At 37.4% G+C, this 20,101-nt stretch overlaps 2 protein-coding genes and 1 long non-coding RNA gene across 3 annotated transcripts; all 3 read right to left on the reverse strand.

Annotated features, from left to right (window-relative positions):
* Positions 1 to 2,415: 2,415 nt before the first annotated feature.
* Positions 2,416 to 11,669, reverse strand: plxdc2a (plexin domain containing 2a; the record flags this gene model as incomplete). Its single annotated transcript, XM_079243778.1, has 13 exons — positions 2,416 to 2,631; positions 4,211 to 4,368; positions 5,642 to 5,870; positions 5,987 to 6,047; positions 8,037 to 8,118; positions 8,272 to 8,367; positions 8,473 to 8,572; positions 8,642 to 8,760; positions 8,839 to 8,961; positions 9,069 to 9,138; positions 9,901 to 10,044; positions 10,261 to 10,445; positions 11,579 to 11,669. 13 exons carry the CDS (start codon positions 11,667 to 11,669, stop codon positions 2,416 to 2,418), a joined length of 1,674 nt encoding a protein of 557 aa, XP_079099904.1.
* An 849-nt stretch (positions 11,670 to 12,518) lies between these two features.
* LOC306758186 (uncharacterized protein) lies at positions 12,519 to 16,613 on the reverse strand. The gene is made up of 4 exons (XM_079243415.1): positions 16,513 to 16,613; positions 16,369 to 16,416; positions 15,733 to 15,845; positions 12,519 to 13,699 (listed from the first exon to the last, which is right to left on the reverse strand). The coding sequence occupies exons 1-4, from the start codon at positions 16,547 to 16,549 to the stop codon at positions 13,574 to 13,576; spliced, it is 324 nt and encodes a 107-aa protein (XP_079099541.1). The 5' UTR covers positions 16,550 to 16,613; the 3' UTR covers positions 12,519 to 13,573.
* A 2,196-nt stretch (positions 16,614 to 18,809) lies between these two features.
* LOC306758798 lies at positions 18,810 to 19,642 on the reverse strand. The gene is made up of 3 exons (XR_013771401.1): positions 19,527 to 19,642; positions 19,034 to 19,151; positions 18,810 to 18,894 (listed from the first exon to the last, which is right to left on the reverse strand). It is a non-coding gene; the product is annotated as an uncharacterized lncRNA (long non-coding RNA).
* Positions 19,643 to 20,101: the final 459 nt, after the last annotated feature.

The following is a 20,101-nucleotide window of genomic DNA, read 5'->3' on the forward strand; positions in this document are numbered from 1 at the left end:
TGTTGCCGTCATGTTGTTTCTGATGACGTTCGACGTAGTTTAGACAGGTGGTCAAATAAAGTTCATGCAGTTGTTGAGAGGCAGATTTGCAAGAAGGGTCGTAGTACTCAGAGTACCTGTTCATTATTTAATAGTCTGACTGGTGTGTTTGGTTTAAGCCAAATTCATTCTGAGATTTTCTGCCCAATTTTTTACCTGACAGACAAAGGAGGTCTCCATCATATCTGTGGTTTTGTCAGCAATCAGCCATGCTAATGTCAGCAGGACTGGATTAATGACATCCCAGTCTCTGTTCAAATGTTCTAGTTGCTTCTTTTTGTTTGTTTTTTCTTTTTTGTTGGCTATTGTTTATTATTTATTTGTCTACTTACTAGATTTACTTTGCTTTGTATATCTTTTTATGTATATTTACAGAATAATTATATTTTCAGTATTTTATGATACTGGTGTATTTAATTTTTACTTTTTAACCTTCTACTGTTATAAAATATGCATAGTTCAGGAGTAATTCAGGGTTGAAATTTCACTGTTTATTGTATCTGATTGATCACAAGAAAAACTCTTGAATCTTGATATTCTGAGGCAAATGCTGTAGGTAGAGGTTGGTTAGTAGGAAGCTACAGTCAATGAGAGAATAAGTGACATGATGGGTGGAAACATTTATAAAAGGTCGCCAATAAACAGATCATGAAATAGAGCATAGTGAGGAAATGCCAAACTCAGTAGACTGAGCAGAATTTGGTTTAAAAAATGGTGAGAACACCTCTTTGTTTTCTGCAAGCAACATGTGGCAGACTCAAAAGAAAAGGTGTGGAGAGAAGCCAACAGTTCAACCAGGTGAGCAAAATACATTAGATGGAAGTAGTAACATGTGTCATGTAGGGCTGGGCGATGTGACGATATATATCGTTTGGATGATAGAAAATGTCATCTGAGGCTCTATCGTTTACACCACGATAAGGTGCTTTACTACAGTATTTTACATCAAGATGTGTTTTACGGCATGCACACTGCAACATAAAAACAAACATGGAGGAAGACAGTAGCAGACGTGTTTCAGAGCAGGATAATTCACTAAAAGGTGACTTGCCTATCAAAACTGATGAGCTTGTTCATAAAAAAGGGGAAATTTAAGTTGCATGGATGCGGTTTGGATATAAAAAGACCGACGTGGAACTGACAAGACTAGCTCACAGTCCCAACAATGGACTCCGACACAGCTAACTCATTTTTATCTCCTGCGCAAGAATCAGGACAAAGAATACAGAATAAAGAATAGTCAACGAGCAAAAGCTGCAAAAGCAGCGTCTAGTGGTGGTGGCAAACACTGCAACAGGCATTTACCCGTGAAACGCCATACAGCTCCAGATGGCCCAGATGGAAGGAGATCACTGCTGCCGTTGTCAAGCACATCTGACAAATAACTGATGACTGACACAAAATAACACAAATAATTTTATATCCGTTATGTATATCGTTATGGGGATACAAAATGAGCGATATTGGGATATGACATTTTGGTCATATCGCCCAGCCCTAGTGTCATATTATGCTGATGAGAGAATTTTGTATGTGTGACAACTGAAAGTGCAAGATTGAGAAAAAAAAAAAAAATAGTTTGACAAATCAGAATTTAGTCAGAAATGATAAATCCTGCAGAATGCGACCTCCTAATGCAGGTTACACACTGATCAAACAATGAAAGTCATGTAGTGTGAGCGAATAAAGGAGCAGTTGGATCATGTTACTATGTAAAACCATTATGTTTAAAATGATTACTAAATAAAAATATGGGTAATCTATACTGTGGTTCTGTAAGTTGTGTACAGCAATGCAAGCATAAATGTTTTCTGCCTTTTAAATAGAAAATAAAGACAAAAATGTAAGTTGGAGTGTTGTTATGTTTCTCTGTGAGATTGGGTTGAAAACACTGCCCACCCTGTTGGCTGTCAGATGAAGGTGGGTGTTGGGGATGAGGAATTTGGTTTGTATTTTTTCAGATGAGGAAATGACACCCAAATATGACATTCCTCTTTGTGAAGAACGTGTGGGAGGGATGGCGCTGGAAAATAAAGCACATCTTTGAGAGGGATAGTTTGGAAACATTTGGCAACATCACCTTGTGATCTCTGTGACCCTGGAGTAAACACAGCAAATGACCTTAGCAGAATAAAAACGGTCATTTTCCTTTATGTAACACAGCTTTGGCTCACCAAGCCAATGCAAACAGGAAGTCCAAATCATATCCTGTTCCAGTTTCCTCATGGAAGGATGATGCTTTTGTGTCTCCAAAAAGCTCAGACTCTGTCCATAAAGTGAACTTGTGCTTCAGCTAAATAATAAAAAACAAAACAAAACAGGATTCATGTGGAGAGGCAGCTCTGCCCCAAAGCCTCATGGGACATGATGTTTTGGTCAGGAGCTTTCAGAACTGAGGAAGCATTCCCTTTGGTCAGGAACGATGAAGCCTTCCTTCTGTTCACTCTCCCTCCTATCTGACATACCGAAGGACTGTTTGAGGTCAATGACAACTGTGCCATCTCTGTCCTGACCGGGAACCTCCACCTCAGCGTACGAAGGTCGACCAGAGCCCCGCCTGAACTTCAGGATTGGCCAGTGGGTGGGGCGTCGCTGTGGGAAGTTAAGGCGGATTAATTTGGACAGGTCAAGTAGAATTTAACATTTTGAGAAGACAGTTTTCTTTCTGAGTAATTTCAGGGGAGGATCTTTTTATCCTTCTTTAATTTATTTTGTAATGTAATCTAAACCTGCTCTTACATTCTTTTTGTTTTATGGACCCTTCATTTGCAACACTGACAAAATAAATCTGACTCAATGCTCATTTAAACCTTTTACACAAAACATCAGAACTAGTAAAACTTAGCATCTTTGAGACAAATAACAAATTGTAAATGATTTTTGTGGCCAGCCGAGTCTTTAGTCTTGTTTTCCTTTCTAGACATTTTTTTCTTCTTCTTCCTCTTGGTATTTTTTTGTTTTTGTTGTTTGGATTATTCCACTGCTGTTTTCTTTTTTTCTCCCAACCTAAAAAAAAAATTGTGATTGTAGTCAAAAAGTTCTGACATCATCGGACCACATGATTTCTTTGGACCATGACTTGTTGTTAAATGTTTGGAAAGCTCAGCTGTTAAACAGATGAGGACACAGAAAATTTGACCATGACAAATGGATCTTTCAGGAAGTGTCTTTCAGTGGTTCTTAGAGCACATTCACATCAGCCTTTTCGATTCGAATCCTAGTCCGTTTGCTCGGAAAGTCCACTTTGTTTGGAGAAATGCTAATGTGCCAAACAAATTCTGATTCAGATCAAAGAAGGGAACTAAAGCGAACAAAAAAAATTACTTCCTGCATTTGCTGTACTGTTGAATTGTGGGTAGCGATGGTGTTAAAGGTCCTCTGCCACGTCTGTTGTTCATACTGCGGCCATTGTTGCAGTGTATTTCTGCAGTATACTTGCATAAGACAAAATAAAAAAACAAAAACAAAAACAATACAGCGATAGCATCGTGCTTCATGTTTAGCTCACAAGTGGAGGAAATAAAGTTTTCTTCTTCTCCCAGGTCTTTTCCTCTCTTTTGCTAAATACTAGCGCAGCGCCACCTTTGGTGAGAATGGGGATATGCTATTCTAATGGTTTGGCTCCTACAACTGAGTTGAGTCCCCTATCGGGCTGATTGGTGGCACAGCTCACTTGTAGGGGAGGAGTCCACTTCTTTAATCCGAATCGGAATGTGTTTGGCGTACTTACGATTCGAATCAAAAAGGCTGATGTGAATGTGCCCTTTGTACAAATAAAACCATTTTCTCCAAATCTTTTCATGGTCTTGTAAAACTATGATGATCAACCTGAAAATCGTTTGTCACCTTCTGTTGCTTCCCCATTGTTTCTGGGCAACGGGTGTTTCAAGTATTTAGTATTGTAAGGCTGCTGTTTAGAGCAGTTCATGATTCCTGATTAAGTTGAAATGGATTAAAAAATATTAATTTGGCATTTCTGGTGGACCTGTTCTAACAATGACTCAACAAACCACAGCACCATCCATAAGGTCTTGGTCATTCCTAAAAGCTAAACGCTCTTTTGGAACTCCAAACATTACTTTTTTTTTTTTTTTGTTTCTAAACGTACACATATAACTTTCTTCCTTCCAGTTTCTTTATGAACACCGTAATGAAGTCAGGACATACTCACCTCCATGAAAAAGAGACTGACACTGGAGGTGGGGTGACTGTACATATAGATGGACATAATGATAGCTGCTGCCATGACTACCATCACCATAACGAGTCCTGCCAGGAGACCAATCTGCAGCCCCACATCACTTTCCCCTTTGCTTCCCTCAATACCTGCTGTAAAGAGGTGAGAACAGACGTCTCTCTCAAACATAAACACCTTTATCCTCAGTGGCTGTGACTAGTTTCAGGGTCAGACATACACGCTGATGTAAAAATATCACAGACCACAAATAAAATCTGTGATTATTGAACGACTTACGTGCTTCATTTATGTGGAAAGAGATGGCTGTATCATCTAGGAAACAAAAACAAAACAAACTGCATTTAAATGATTAAAAAAAAAAAAAGTTAAGTCACAAGAACAGTTTTATTTACGAGAAGATCCAAATTCTTTGAGTTTGATTGAGACACTGTATTTGATGTCATCTTTAGGGGAGGTTTAATACACATATCTTCTTGTATCAAAACAGCTAAAGTAGCATAAAATCCAGGAAGTAATTACATTTTTGTGATAACAAGAGTAAGTAAGGCTTTGGATACTAGAGGTGGGAAAATCAAATTGAAAGTCGGGATTTTTTTTGCTTTACAATTTTAAAATTGATTTCTCTGTTAAAAAAAAATCGATTCCCCCCCCCAACTAAATAAAAATAATCAATTATAAAATTTTTGTCATTTTTATTGTTTTTCTTTATCTTCTAACTTGTCTTCTTGGGCATTATAGCAGCAGAATAATGGTCTGGCTACCGTCTTTACTTTTTTCCTCATTAAAATCGAGTAAAATGATGAGAAGAAAAGTTTCATACATTTATTTTGTTTTTAATTTACAAACATCAATTATATCAAAAAATTGTGAGAATCGCATTTTAAATCGAATCGGCACCCAAAAAATCGGGATCGAATCGAATCGGGACAAAAGCATATCGTCACAGCCCTATTGGATACCTTTGAGCTAACGAACAAACTACTGTAGTCAAATGACAGTCCCCCCTATAATCCGAGCGATGTACACATATCACATTAATCCTCAGCAACTGAGGATGCTGTGCAGTATTTAACATAGTGCTGTATATGCTCAGCAATGAGCTCACAGAGGACTGGGAAATAGCTGACCACTCAACCCAGTCAGAGCTTACAGAATACACTCGGGCGGCTAATATGCAACCAGCGTGACTTTATCGGGTGATAACTGTCCTGAATTGTAGCCTGTTATGAAATGAGGCTTAAATTTATTTAAACTATATGATAAAATTAAGCTTGCTATATAACATCAATATACTATCAATTCAAGAGTTTGCGAATAATGTACTTTTAAGGAAAACATAAATAGCTGAATGTATTTTTATTAATCAGGCATTAACAGATTCAATCAATAAGCATTTATGTTTACCATCTGCAGACTGGCTGGTTGGTTGCTGTGCACTTGGTTTGTTTTTCTGACTAGTGCTGCTGTGTGAAGCAGGATGGGTGACACTGGTTGTCTTGCTGGCAGGTGATGGGGTCACATCTGAGGTCCTCTGTGGCTTTGAGGTGGCTGCAACAGAAGGGGTTGTGCGAGTCAAGTGGAGTGATGTGCTGTTTGTGACATCTGCCATCTGGAGACACTGCGGACCCCGTCTCTGGGAAACCAAAAAAGGAGTAAAAAGTCAGCTCCTCTGTTCAGATGGATACATGTGCAGCAAAGGTTGGACTCGGTTTAACTTTCTGTTTACGAAAAGGCAAAAATAAGGAGAACCTCCTCTGGGCAGCCGAGATCAACCCAGTCCTGCCGGTTACGATCAAAGCCACTGGAGCATCTGAGAAAGGAAGTAATGGTTATCACTGTAACATCGCTACACAAACAGCCCACTGAAATGTGCATGCTGAAGTCATTTACTGACTAATTATTTTATGTTAAAAGACGTTTAGCCAACTTTTGCTGAACACAAAGAATACATTATCTGAGGTGTTTCTGTGGCTTTAACTTCTCTACAACCATCCATCTTTCAGAAGTCTCTGCTGGCAGTTTAGAGGCTCAAATGATACAACAAGTCACATAGTTGGTGACATGATACGTGCCCTTCACTTCCACAAGCTATAACGTTTTGGGGCATGATGAACCTTTTATATAGGAGTTCTGCCACCATGCCCCGTGTGCAACATTGTTTACAAAAAGAAACATTTTTTAAATTCCTCTAAGTACACGAAGATAGAAGAGTGCTACTTACAGTCATGTAAAACTAACAAAAACAAGTATCTCTTCCAACTGATGACAATCTGAGAATTGACGAGACATTACAACTATTCGTTTTACATCCATGAATTTATAGCTTTTATTTTTGCAACTCATGATAGGGTGTGGAGTGAGCACCAGAATCCACACCACCTCTCTGCTCCACAACTGGGTCTTACCTGAGATGTACCTTGTAGCTTAACCTCAAAGTAAAATGGGCACAAAACTTAATATCTGAAGACATTATTTCACTATGAGAGCAAGCAGCAGGTAGCCTGAGAGCTAATAGCAGAAAGAAGAGCACTGGTGGTTTTATAGCGTTAATGAGGAGTTTTTCGCCTTGGTAAAGCGAGTTTCTCTGTGACTATAATGATCTTTAAAAGATTATTTAAGTAAACCTACTGGACCATCTTTAACATTTGGTTCAGACATGCAATGCTGCAAGTTAGTGTCTGTTATCCAATTATTTTTTCAAAATTTTTATAATTTTTCTGTTACTATACTGGTAACTCCTATTGCAACCTCTTGTTGAAAAACATTGATCCTCTTTATTATAGTCTAAAGGAAAAGAAAAAAAAACAAAAACAAAAAACATTTTCTCATGCTTTTTTTGTTAGTGTGAATGTTATTCTGAAATAGATTTCCCTTATCTGGTTAACCAGCAGGACTTAAAATAGAGTAAACAGCCCATCATGAATAATAATTCATTCATGCCATTTCAGCTCAACAAGTCCTGAAATTTAGTTAGATTTTACCAGCTAATATTAATATTGGTTGCAAATCTGAGTTTGTGTTTCCAGTGATTCTTTGGTGACTCTTAGAATGGATTTTTCTACTTCCGATGGAAAAAAGGATCACAGTGTGTCAAGTAAAGGTTGAATTTCCTAGTCTGGACATAAAGTATTAAAGTACCTCATTACTAACAGCTCATAAGGAGAATTTGACCTAAACAATGAAGCAAAAAAAAAAAAAAAAAGAGACAAGTTTTACATTTGAGTTGCTGTGAATGACGCATGATTCAAATTGAAAATAAAAAGAGATAAAGCTGGAATTTGCTTCTTTGAGCTGGCAGTGTGATGTAGAAATCTGAACTACTGACCGAACAACATTTTGGATCAGGTGAGCTTATCACTTTTTTCTATTGGCAGTAACATAAACAGCCAAATATCTAGCAATTACTGGCGTGTTTGGAACCACTGTTCTTTTTCATGACCCACTTTCAGTCAGTCATTGTATGTCGACACACAACTTCACATTTGACTGAATTGGCATGCAAAAGAGTTCAGGGTCAACTCCACAACAGCGAGGTGTCGTGGTCCTGTGGCTGCAAAGAAAAATCCCAAACCATCGCTCCTCCACCACCGTGCTTCATGGTTGATGGGAGGTATTTTTATGGCTGTCACTCCTCTACTACCATCTATCTTTCTGCATGCAGTGCCCATACTTTCATCAATAATAAGGATCCATTTGTTTTTATAAGCTTTGTCATACAAGCTGGAGAAATTCTGTGAAGACACTTAAATGTCTTGAAGTATCTTTCCTCTGGAGAACTATGAGTGTTTTTCCTGTTTACCTTTGTAGTCGACTGCACCAGCTGCAGTTAAAGCCAATTTGAGAAGTAACACATGGGCCACAGCTGGAGAACTGCAGACATGCTGAGAATACAGAAAACAGTGAGGAGGAAGAGAACATTAAATGAAACTGGAATATATTTTAGCAGGACTAAATCACAGAGCTGACTATGTTGTTTTTCTGTATACTTCACAAGGCTTTAGTCTTTATCCAACTATTCGGTAAATATAACTTACTAGGCAGAGGAAGAATTTCAATCGCTGTAGAACTTGAGATTTTTGACTTAAGGATGTCCACTTTATGATACTCATAGATGGTTCTTCGCCGAACATCTTTAGCATGCCGGAAAAGAAAGGTGTAAATGTTATATGTCAAAAGTGTGAAGCGAGCTGCTAAACATGTAGTAAAATCTAAATGAAATGTTTTAAACAGCTTACTGGGAATCTGCTCTATTTTATGAAGCACCACAAAAGCATCAGCCAAGCCCACTTTGACAGGATGATTTTCTGAACTGATGCTGCTGATATCAACAGGAATCTAAAATAAGAAAAACTGTATCAAAACCATTCACGTTTACACTGAAAGTACAAAAACAAAGAAACTCACTTCTTTGTAAGCAAAGATGATGCGTCCATCACTGTGCAAAACAGCCTGGAAAGTAAAAGTTCCCAGACTGATGTTGTCCTGGAGGTGGACGTTGTTCCACTGAATCACCATTGCAGTTCCTCAAGGGAAGACACAAACACAAAATGAAGTCTTAGAAGGCAAACAGTAACATTTTCATTAGTCTTAATTTCACCTACCATTATCAAAGCATAACACAGTGGAATTCTTGGACAGGCTTGGGTCAAAATTAGCCATTAGAGGAGCAATGTACTGAGTGGCCGTGAGCATCCTGTGGATTATATCTCCGGTGTAGATGAATCCTGGAAGAATAAAACATGCAGATGTTGTCGACACAGACCTGTACAATTCTCCATGATGTCGGCATTATGGTGAATGGAGAAGAAGATTACCGAAGTAAAACTCTCACCTCCAGTTGCAACTGTGATTTCTTTCAGTGGATGACCATAGAAAGGAAAGCTGAAGGATAAATTCACTCTCTGAAAACAGAAAGGGATATTTCTGATGCAACACCAGATTAAAAATGCTGATTTTTCTCTTATCTTTCATTATGTTAAATCCAACATGACGTGTGTGTGCGTGTTACAGTTCACTACACAGAAACAAATATATACAACCCATTGGATTTATAGAACATTTGACAGACTTTTAGGTTGATATTAGATACATTGTGTGTGCAAAATACATTTTTCTCCATTAAGAAATGCTCATTTCAATCACAAATTCAAATAGCCCAACCCCTCTTAGACTGAACAGGAAATGAATAACGGACAGATCCATTGTGAAATACATTCATTTTTCTTCTTTAAACTGAAATCAAAAGCAAGGATTGTCCTTTGGAAAAATCTCTTAGTACTCACAATGTCAACCATTCAGTAGGGCCACTCTTGACCATACCCCACTACAGTCTCTAATTCAATATGGTATAATGTACATAAAACAACATAACTTCATGCTAGGAACAGGAACCACCACATTTAGGAAAATATCAACTAAGGTAAATATAAACTAGGGTAATAAAAAACAGTTGAATTGTAATTTTTCAAGAGTTTTTTTTTTTCTATATCGATATATTCATTCTACCTGCAGAGTTGTCGCCCCCTGCTGGTTAAGGCTCAAAATAACAGGTTACGCCCATCTTTTATTTTAAAGTTTTAAGTATATGATCTTAATAGCAGAAAGTTGTGAACTTTTTGTCATTTCCTAGCTGTTCTATTTTTCTACACATATCAGTGTTTTACCTCTGCTTGTCTGTGTGTGTTGGACAAGAAGCTGAGGACCTTCCATTGTCCCCCCTCCATCTCATCGGCACTCACCCACAGCTCTTTACCAGCTGTATCTCCGGGACCGTAGATTTTAGATGTATAATAGACATGATCAATGTCCTGCAATATCATTAATAAAAATGAAATATATTTTTGTGCTTAATAATGTTTCTTCTTCATATGTACATCTCTCGTAGTAAATACATCTGCAGTATATTTAGTCCACTCTCACTTACAGAAGAGAAAATTACTGTTTCATTGTTTTTAAAGAAAAACAATCATTTATACTGCTTAAATGTAGTTTCACTTTAAATACCATGTGCAGAATTATCTTACGACAATCTGTGTGGAATTATCATGTCTCTCCTCCATCAGCAGAGCTGGATCTGACTCCTCTGGTTGGTGCTTTTCTCTGTAGTGGCTCCTTTTATGTGCAGCCCAGTCAGGGACCCCACTGGACCCAAATGCCCACCTCTGCTCTGTGGTCTGGTTATGCTTTGCACTGACATGAGACCTTCTCTCTGAGGGAGACAAATTGTGTTTGTGATCACATATTTTTCCTTAACGGCCATTAAAGAGAATGTAGAAATTGAACTGCGTGCTGTAAAAACAAACTAAGAATGTAACTTAAATACAGACAAATATAGCTTTGAAATAATCCTCATCCTGCAGTCCTGTTGAATTGTATGGGTTACACTTGGAGACATTTCCAGTATACTTTAATTTAAATACATAACTTTCATGAAGTAAGAATCTGCTGAATAATAGGCGTACCTGCAGAACTGGAGACCGACTGTTACTGGACTGAGCTTGAAGAAGCCAGAACATGGCATACGGATTATTTAGACAAATTTAAAGCAACTTTAAACTCAGACAGAAAAATGAACTGTACATGTAAATAATGAAAAAATTAAAAATAAAGAAGGGAAGGCTTAACGAATTTAAAAACTGGCATCAATTAGTTCAACAGGATGTAAACAGTTCCTTAGCAAGTGCCATGTAGTAAACATGTGTGGTCATTCCTTCCCACCACTGACAACTGCATGTCCCATCTTTTCCCTTCACAGAGGAGGGTGAAAGCATGCTTCACATTCTTCACACCAGCAGCTCCAGGACCAAGCATACAGTATGAAGCCAGGCAGCAGTGGGTGTTGTAAAAATGTAAAAATGACACAGCTAATAAGTACCAGCATCATACCTGTATCCAATAAGACCTCTGATTAGTCTCTAAGAAGTAAATCAAAATGCAAATGGAATGGAAACTTAAAAAGTGATATACACACAAAATAGCCTCCTTAAAGCAGTTGATTAACTGCAATGATCCTTTATCCATTTAGTGGACACTAAAAGTTGAACTGCTGTGGCCACATGCCATTCTTTAAAAATTTCATATATTATTTATGCACGAAAGAGAAAAATGCCATCTTTGCCATTTTAAGCATCAATTTTTATCTAATTATCCCAGGAACTTAGATTCCAGGTGAAAATGTTGATATAAAATAAAGTGTAACATTTATTGGGTAGTTTATGAAAAATACTGTGAATGACAACACTGAAGATTTAACTAAAGGAGCAAACTAGAGTCATATAGAAGCAATAACAATATAACATCTATATAGCTCTGTGTGCATTTGGCTAAATTTAATATACTTACCAATAGCAGATCGAAGCTCCATGAAACTTGTGTGAAACTGAAGAGCAAAGACCAGACCTGTGAGGATATGCACTGTCTTGGTCGTCGCCATCCTTCCACTGAGCCCCAGAGAGCAAACAAAACCGTAAAGTGGCGCAAGTACAGGAAGAGTGGGTTTGCGCCATAAACAAACAGGATTCCTTACTATTGTAGAGTTAATTAAAAAAAAAGAAAAAAAAGAAAAGAAAACAAAAACCGTATGAAAATAATTTTAAAAGGAGACACACGAATTAGGCAAAGCTAAATACTCTCAAAGACAGAAATGTCTCATTATAGGTTAAAACCTATTTTGAACTTTAAAATGTCCGCAACCTTTGTGTGCGACTGGACCGTTTTCTGAAGCGAGATGTTGAGCACGCGGACCAGAGAAAACGTTGCGTTCAGGGGTAAACGTAATTATTACAACCATTGAAGCAAGACAACAAATTGTTAACTAGACCAAGTTAGCAGACACCGAGGGTGTTCATATATCACATTCCAAATTACATTATAAAACTATTAACTATAATTTCACTATTTTGCGGTGACTTGGCGTTACTCGATATCTTTCGCTACTAACTGGAAAACAATCCCAATTCTCAGAGTATCGTTATTCTAAAAAAAAACAAAAAACCACCCAACAAAACTGAAATAAAAAATTATTCTAAAAAGAAAAAAAATCTAGCATCTATAAGTTTTAAATAAAATAAGCATACTTCAAGATAATTTTCTTTATAGATTTTGCTTAAATGAGTGACAAATCTAAATATTGAATAGTGATTCCATGTTGACTGGCTGCATTTCAAAAGACAAAATATGCAATCTTCAGGATCCAGACTAAAGGAAAAAAAACTGACTAAGCTCCATTCTTCTTCTGACAAATAATTCAGGGAACAAAACTCACAAAAGCATTTATGCAGTATTCAGGTTTTAATGTAAGACTGCAATAACATAAGGCTCTTAATGGATATTACAATGTAGGGAAAAAAAAAAAAGGAAAAAGGAGGTGAGGGTTCATTGTTACATGACAGCACAAGGACACTTCAGGTCTAAAAGCACGAATTAGTGACTTAACAGAGGTTAAGGAATCAAGGTGTCAAATTCTGGTCTTAAAACTTAAAATGACAACAAAAGATAGTGAAAAATTTATTCAATCACAATTCAACGATTGTTTTCATACAAACATTTTCATTGCCTCATTGTTTGAATATGTGATCTACATGCATCTACAGCAGAGCAAAAATGTACGCAGGGAAATATTTCACTAAAGGTGATACATGTGCATTTAACATTAATAACCACTACCACACTACTTTTAAAACACTGGAATAAACACTTGTGAAAAAGTGAGAATCACTGAGAAGACTTATCGACGTGTGTTTAGTGCCACTTGTTCTGTCTTTCAAAGATTTCTTTTTTTTGTTGCTCTCATTTCTTATGTACCTTATGAGGAAAAACTGTAAAAATGTAGGATTTCATATATTCATAAATAAATTCTGTTTCAGGTGGAGACCTGCAGTGAATGGAAAACTGCTTATTGGAAACAATTTTGGGAAAAAAAAATGGCATTAAATATCGAGGTTAAATTCTACATTTTGAAACCTAGGTGATTGTTACAAGATTCAATTGAAATTTTGTTTGGGACTCATTTCTTACTGAAAGAAACTAATTTCAAAATACTGACGTTCTAAATATGATGGTACAGCCAGCAGCTGTTAGTGTGGCTAAACTAACTCCCCCCCCACACACACACATTCTTTCTTTTTATATCCACAGGCCTGAGCATTACTTCAACATTATAGCTGCCATCAAAATGCTCTTAATCATTTGTCACTTTGCCAATTAAACCAACATTAAAGCCTTGTGTTTAAAGCAATTGTTATACTTTTGATGGCACTTTTAATCATAATTCTGTGACAGATGTGGGATGAATGAGAGGGGAAAAAAGAACTCAGGGAAGTAGCTTTCACTTTAAACTCAGCATTTCAGGAGCTCCACCTCAAAGACGAGGGTGGAGTTTGCAGGGATGATGGGTGGGTATCCTCTGCTGCCATAGGCGTAGTCTGGAGAGCAAGTCAACCTTGCCACTTGGCCGAGGCTCATCTATGGTGGCAGCAAACACAAAAGTTAGAGATGTTGAAACTGTATCTTATATTTAGTAGCTGATCGATTACAAATACACAAAAACAGGTCAATGATTAATGCTGCGAAGGCCAATAGATTCTTGATTTCCATTCATAATTTCCTTCAATATGCAGCAAACACAGTGGATACTATAAATCCTTTGGTTATAGACTAATTATAAATATTGTGGTAAATTTTATGAGAGGTTTTATGCAGCATTCGATTAATATTTGAAGGTTGGATTTTCCAAGTTGCCAGTCGTAAATACAACGTGAATCTCTCCTGAAGTCACAAATCTGACTTGGGAAGTTAGGGCAGACCCACCTACCCTGAGGTACCTTCTCAAGACGGCTTACCAACAAAACAACACTGAGTGAAAGCAAGAGTAAACATACATTTATGTCTAAATGTACATAAAGTAGTGTTTGTAACTTCTACACAGACATTAAACTTACAAAATGTGAGCATGTTCAAAACGCAGAATAAAAGTGTTGGATTTAGTCTCTCTTCTAACATTAGGAACTGTTGCAAATATTGGTTTTCCGACTGTCTACATCAGGGATGTCCTGCTCCAGTGCTTCAGGACCACAATCCTGCAGGTTTTCCATGTATCCCTGCTCAGACACACCTTACTCAAATGAAAGAGTCATTGTAATGAAACTCATAGGCTGTTAGATCCATTTCATTGAAGTCTGGTGTGTTGAAGCAAAAACACATTAAAAACCTGCAGGGCAGTACCCCTCGAGGACCAACTTTGGACACCCCTGGTTTACATGAACGGCCTCAACTTGGTTATGACCTTATTCCCAGTTCTGACTTCCAAATCAAATCGAACCTAGCACTACATATAGACAAAAGTAGTTTCTCAGAGGAGCACAATGTTAAGAACTAGTATATTACCAAGTTCATATCACTAAGACAAGTTTAATTTTTCTTCAATACAGTAGGATTTTTATGTTTGTTTGTTTTTTTGTTGGATAACTCTATGATTTCATAAAAAAAATTTAAAAAAAAAATGTAAAAACATCCCACACCATAATTTGTTAGATGGTTGAATGCGAAATGCAGCCTGCTCCACTCTGTAGCTCATATTTTGTGTAAATGATTACCTAACTTGACTTTCCGAGCTGTTACAAAGTCTCTAAGTACAATCTGCACCAACATCATACAACTGCTTTCACCATACAACTGGTCTGTTTACCAAAATAATTCATTAAGCCACATTTACACCAATATATCACAACTGTCCTGTTAAGTGCAACTTGACCAGTTTCACCAGAGCAGCTGCTGCAGCATGTCAACCCTCCCTGTATCCAGCTGGCTCTGGCTTTCAACCTTCATGACAGAAAAAACTCTTCACACTTAACTACACCCTTGATAGTCTCATAATGAGCTTTTATATTTATGTTGACCCCTTTGCCTGAAAATCAACTAGATGTCTGAAGGGATCAGGTTCATATCATGACACCACAGAAGATGGGAGTGTATAATTGTTGAGCAGGCAGATTTATGACACTGAATGCATCTGCTTAGCTGAACCCAGTGGTTGTCAATTTGCTGATTAAATGCAACTTTTCAGATAATAATCCACAATGGCCACGCCGATTGTATTGTAAGGTTGATAAGCTAAATAAAAGGCACATCAGACATAAAATGCAGTGGAGTTTATCCAAATGGAAAACACTATTTAAGTTGGGGGAAATAGTAATATTCTTTCTAGAAGAAGGGGTAAACAATCTACATATCAACACAAAGATTCAACTTTTCTTTCACTTTTTCTTAATGTGTTACTTAAGATGTTAAATAGAGGAGATCTATGAAACACAATGACATTTTCCTGAGACATGTTCATGACAGACCAGCCATCTTACTAATAAACTGGATCATATCATTTGGCCTAGCTAATGGCTGCCTAAATCAACATAGGTAAAAAGCAACAATCGTATCGATTAATGCAGTATAAGATATATTTTTAATACTGGTGTTGGGGACAGCTTTCCAGTTCTCCGTACCTGTGCTACACCGTCGTCCCAACCACGGATGACTTCGCCGGCTCCCAGTGTGAACTGGAAGGGCTCTCCTCGGTCCCTGGAAGAGTCAAACTTCTTCCCATTTGTAAGCGTTCCTGTTCAGCAGAAGCAAGCAAACAAAAATCATCCAGAGATGTTGAAATTATCAGGAGCATGGCGTATCGAGGCACACACACATCTGCATTATTAAACATAAAGCTGCTGTCGGGAAATGGCTAGCATCGTTAGCTTAGCACAGAAAATGTGAATAAAAAGAGCCCCAGTTCGGCTTTGCTTCACTATTATTTGGCGTTAACATGAGTATATAATGACGGATTTGTTTTAAAGAAGCATGGGTGGGCCTTTTTTCATTTGAATTTATTGAAGCAGTCGGGTTATCCGCCCCCGTGTTTTCTACCTCTATGCTAAGCTAAGCGCATGCTAGCTGTCACGTTAGCTTGGCGTCGGCGTGCGACGACTAGCCCCAACATTTCCCATTAATCTCTCAAGGAATTTCCTAAAATGCGGCATTATTCATCACCTTTTAGACTCCATATAACTTCTTTATTCGAGGCAGTGTAAGCCTCTGTCTTAGATTAAAAATGTATTAATCAAATAGAGAAATAAAAGGAGCCTCACCAACATAATGGACAGCAACATTACTTCCTTTCTGCGGAAAAGTCTTTCCTGAAGGGAAAAAAAAATGACATAAATTGGATAAATATACCATTTAAGGAAAAGCCGTTTTTGAGCCAAAGCCATTTTATAATTAGATATCTTTACCGTCTCCGGGTCTGATGGTTTCCACGTTAACTCCCATTGTTCTTTTGGTGCAGTGAAGTCTTCACACTTCCTGGAGCAGTGTGTTGTGTTCAGTTCATTCAGTGAGGCAGGACGTGGAACATGGCTCACGTGGTTTGGAGGGTTTGTCTGACGTATAGAGGCTATTCTCCCCCTTTGTTACGCCTCTATATTATTTAATACATATCCCAGAAAGAGACAAAGTAGTCAAAGAAACCCACAGAAAAAAAAACAAAAAAAAACCCAAACAAAAAAACAACTAAAATACTACACACCACAAAACCTGCTAAATGCTAAAGTGATATATATTTTTTTTTAAATCACATAATTAATGTTTAATTTGTTTTATTAACCTGCGTTCGGTTAAAGAGACAGTATTCAGGGAATGATGTATTTCGGGGAATGTGTGTATATGTGTGGGTGGGGGGTGCTATCTTTCCTTGTGTGTGTATAATGTGTGGAAAGAGCTTGTGTCTTTATTGTTTTTAAATGTCGTGTTATCTACTGTTTGTTTTAATTCTTGTGACTTGATTTTATCTTGTAAAGCACTTTTTGTTGCCCATGGCATGAAAAGTGCTCAAGAAATAAAGTTTGATTTGATTTTATTTAAATGACACACAAACAAAGTACCAAAACATGTAAATCACTTTGTTCTTTTAGATAAAAGAATCTGCTAAATGAATGCAACATGATGCAAATTAAAGCAGGATTTACACAATGTTGTTAGGTGCATTCACATGAGAGATGGGTTTCATTAACTGCATGTCAGGAAAGGAAACACAGCAACAAAATGCTTGGTGTTATTTGGCCATGAAAAGGAGCTAAGAGGAATCAGTGGAATTAATATCTCTAAGCACTCAACATACACACAGGCAGCTTTCTTCCTGTTTTTAAAGGGTTGATCAGGCAAAGTTGTGTTTCTCCATCACTTTTTACATGTGCACCCATTTCTGTTAAATTGTTGACAACATACTAAGTCTGCTTCAGATTCACTGTGTGTTTTAAAACCATTTTATGATGGATTTCTTATAACTAGGTCTCTGAATTGTTGGGAACCAGAAGTGTAAGAGCTGGATCCAGGATCAGTAAAAAGTGAAGTGAGCTGTAATGATGTGCTGTTTAGAGAGCATCATAGCAGTCCTTGTCTGGAGTGCTGGAACTGGATGACAAGTAGCTGGTGGTTTGCCCTCTGTCACCTTGCCGTTTGGATGCAGCACTGGGTGATGTTCTGCAACGGGAATAACATTTTCCAGACTTTGTTGTCTTAAAGGTCCTGGCTGGAAATTCCACAGGAACTGGTCCATTATTGACCCACTCAGTCACATCTATCAACTCGAACATCTACAGGTGAGACAAGGTGTTGTTGTCAGCTCCATTAGCTGCTGCTGAGACCCTGAGGGATTATAGATGTTTGCGTTGCTCCAACATATACAGACGTTTCAGACAGCAGTTATAGTTTAGCACCACTGTAAAAAACTAACCACTACAAACTTACTCATTTAGTGATAACATGAGCAACAGTAGCTCATGTCATCCTACTCAGTTAATTTGTGTTAAAAACCTATGGTTAAAACCAATAAAGTGCCCCTGGCGTAAACCTGTGCAAGGATGAAAAAAAAAACACATCTTAAACTGTATTTAAATAGAAAATCTGATTCTGCTAGCGTTACTGGGCAAAATTGCACTAACGATATCAAAGTTGTTAAAAGACACCCCAGTTTAGAAAAGTAGTTTCCTGTAGAGAATTGTTCCTTATCAGGAAGCAGGAGCATCAGAATTGTTATTTGACCTACCATCACATTGTTTTGTGAGAAAAAATTCCACAAATACATGATAAGCTTGCGCTAATAAAATGGCAACAATTTCAAGTAAAACCAGCTAAGCAAAACATAGTTAATATTTTTGATTGGCATCTTAAAAGAGAGATTTTCAGTTTAAGCATCAGATGAGGTTAAAGTGTCTTCATTCGTTTGTGGTGATGGATCATAAAGTTTGTTGAAGAAGGAAAAGTCTGATTCAGGTCCATGTTGGTCCTGAAAGGAAACAAATATTAAATTAATTTGATACATTAATGCTGAAGGATTTTCAGTTTGTCTTTCCTTACATCTGTCGTGCTGTTGGAGAGGTCAAAAACAGAGCTTCCGTCCATCTCTTCATTACTCATTATAGTTGGGAGGTTCCTTAGATGCCAATTAAAAACATAGTGTTACTCACAATTATCAAGCAGAGTTTGTTTTTTTTTTTTTATGGATAAAATCACTCTGTACTTTTTCATACGCCTCCAATTCAGAACAAAGATGAAGATGACGATGACGAATCCCGCAAGAAGAGTCAGACCAACTGCAAGGCCAACGGCGGTTGTATCTATAGACAAAGGGAACCGAGGTGTCATCAACACCAGCAGCTGAGGCTGACATGTAAAGATTTTCAAAAGGTTTTGTTGATTAAAACTTTTCTAAAAGGATCTTGCTAAGTACTCAAGTATCTAAAGAGGCTTGGTTACCATCATCACCAACAGGGTCGATGGACGGGTCTGAGGAGCATTCAGTGTTCTGGATGGTTATGTCATCCAGAGCCACATTTCCTCCTGTATTCATCCCTCTCTGATACACAAACACAAACTGTGGAATAAGAAAGAGACACACGTTTAGATTGCACATCTGTTAGCGAGAAATGTTTTTAGAAAAGGTGTTTATTTGTAAGGAAATGCTGTTAATGACATGAATGATTGTCTATGTCCTGTTAAGGCTTTCTGCTCACAGAATTTCTCACTGCTGTAGAAAACCTAATAGAAGATGGCCTAATTACCATACATATGATTTGTTTTCTACGGCTGATGTAGGCATGCAGTGTGTAGTGCAAGTATTTATAACAATAAAAAAAAATCTATTAGAAGCAGAAAATGAAAAATCCATGTCAAATTAAAGCACAAACTAATTTTATTATCCTAATTTTTTTTATTTTTTTTAAATAAAATTGATTAATCTTATAATTACCCAGAATGCATCCTCATGTTTAATTCTCACAGAGGCCAGCTGCCACTTGTTTCCTTTATTTCCTGTTTTTATCCACTTCAGAAGGCCTTCTTCATCACCACCCGCATGCATTTTCCTATAAATCAGGAAACAAATTAACACACTGAGTATGTTAATTAATTTAAACTTCCTTTTTGATGCTGATGTTCTTCAGACCTGTCATTTATGTAAACTTTAAGGGTCCCAACGTGGTCGCCAAACATGTGGTACCAGAATGTGAGACAGTACCCTCTAGAGGACGGCTGGAAAACGTCACTAATCAGGAAAGACGTGTCTCCCCACTCACCCACTGAGCTGTCCACATAAACAAAGTGACCTGGTGGGGAAATGATAAGATAAGATAAACTTTATTTATATAGCGCTTTTCATAGACAGAAGGTCACAAAGTGCTTCACAACAATAAAAACATAGAAAACCTGCTATGTTTGGAGAAAAAAAAAACACAACAGTCTTTTTGGAGCTAAAATGCTTTCCTGAACAAAAATGACAAAGTCTGTTAGAAGTAGTCGATCTTAGGTTATTTTCTTTGTTTCTCT

Source organism: Telmatherina bonti (genome assembly GCF_933228915.1).
Source record: "Telmatherina bonti genome assembly, chromosome: 7".
Taxonomy (NCBI): domain Eukaryota; kingdom Metazoa; phylum Chordata; class Actinopteri; order Atheriniformes; family Telmatherinidae; genus Telmatherina; species Telmatherina bonti.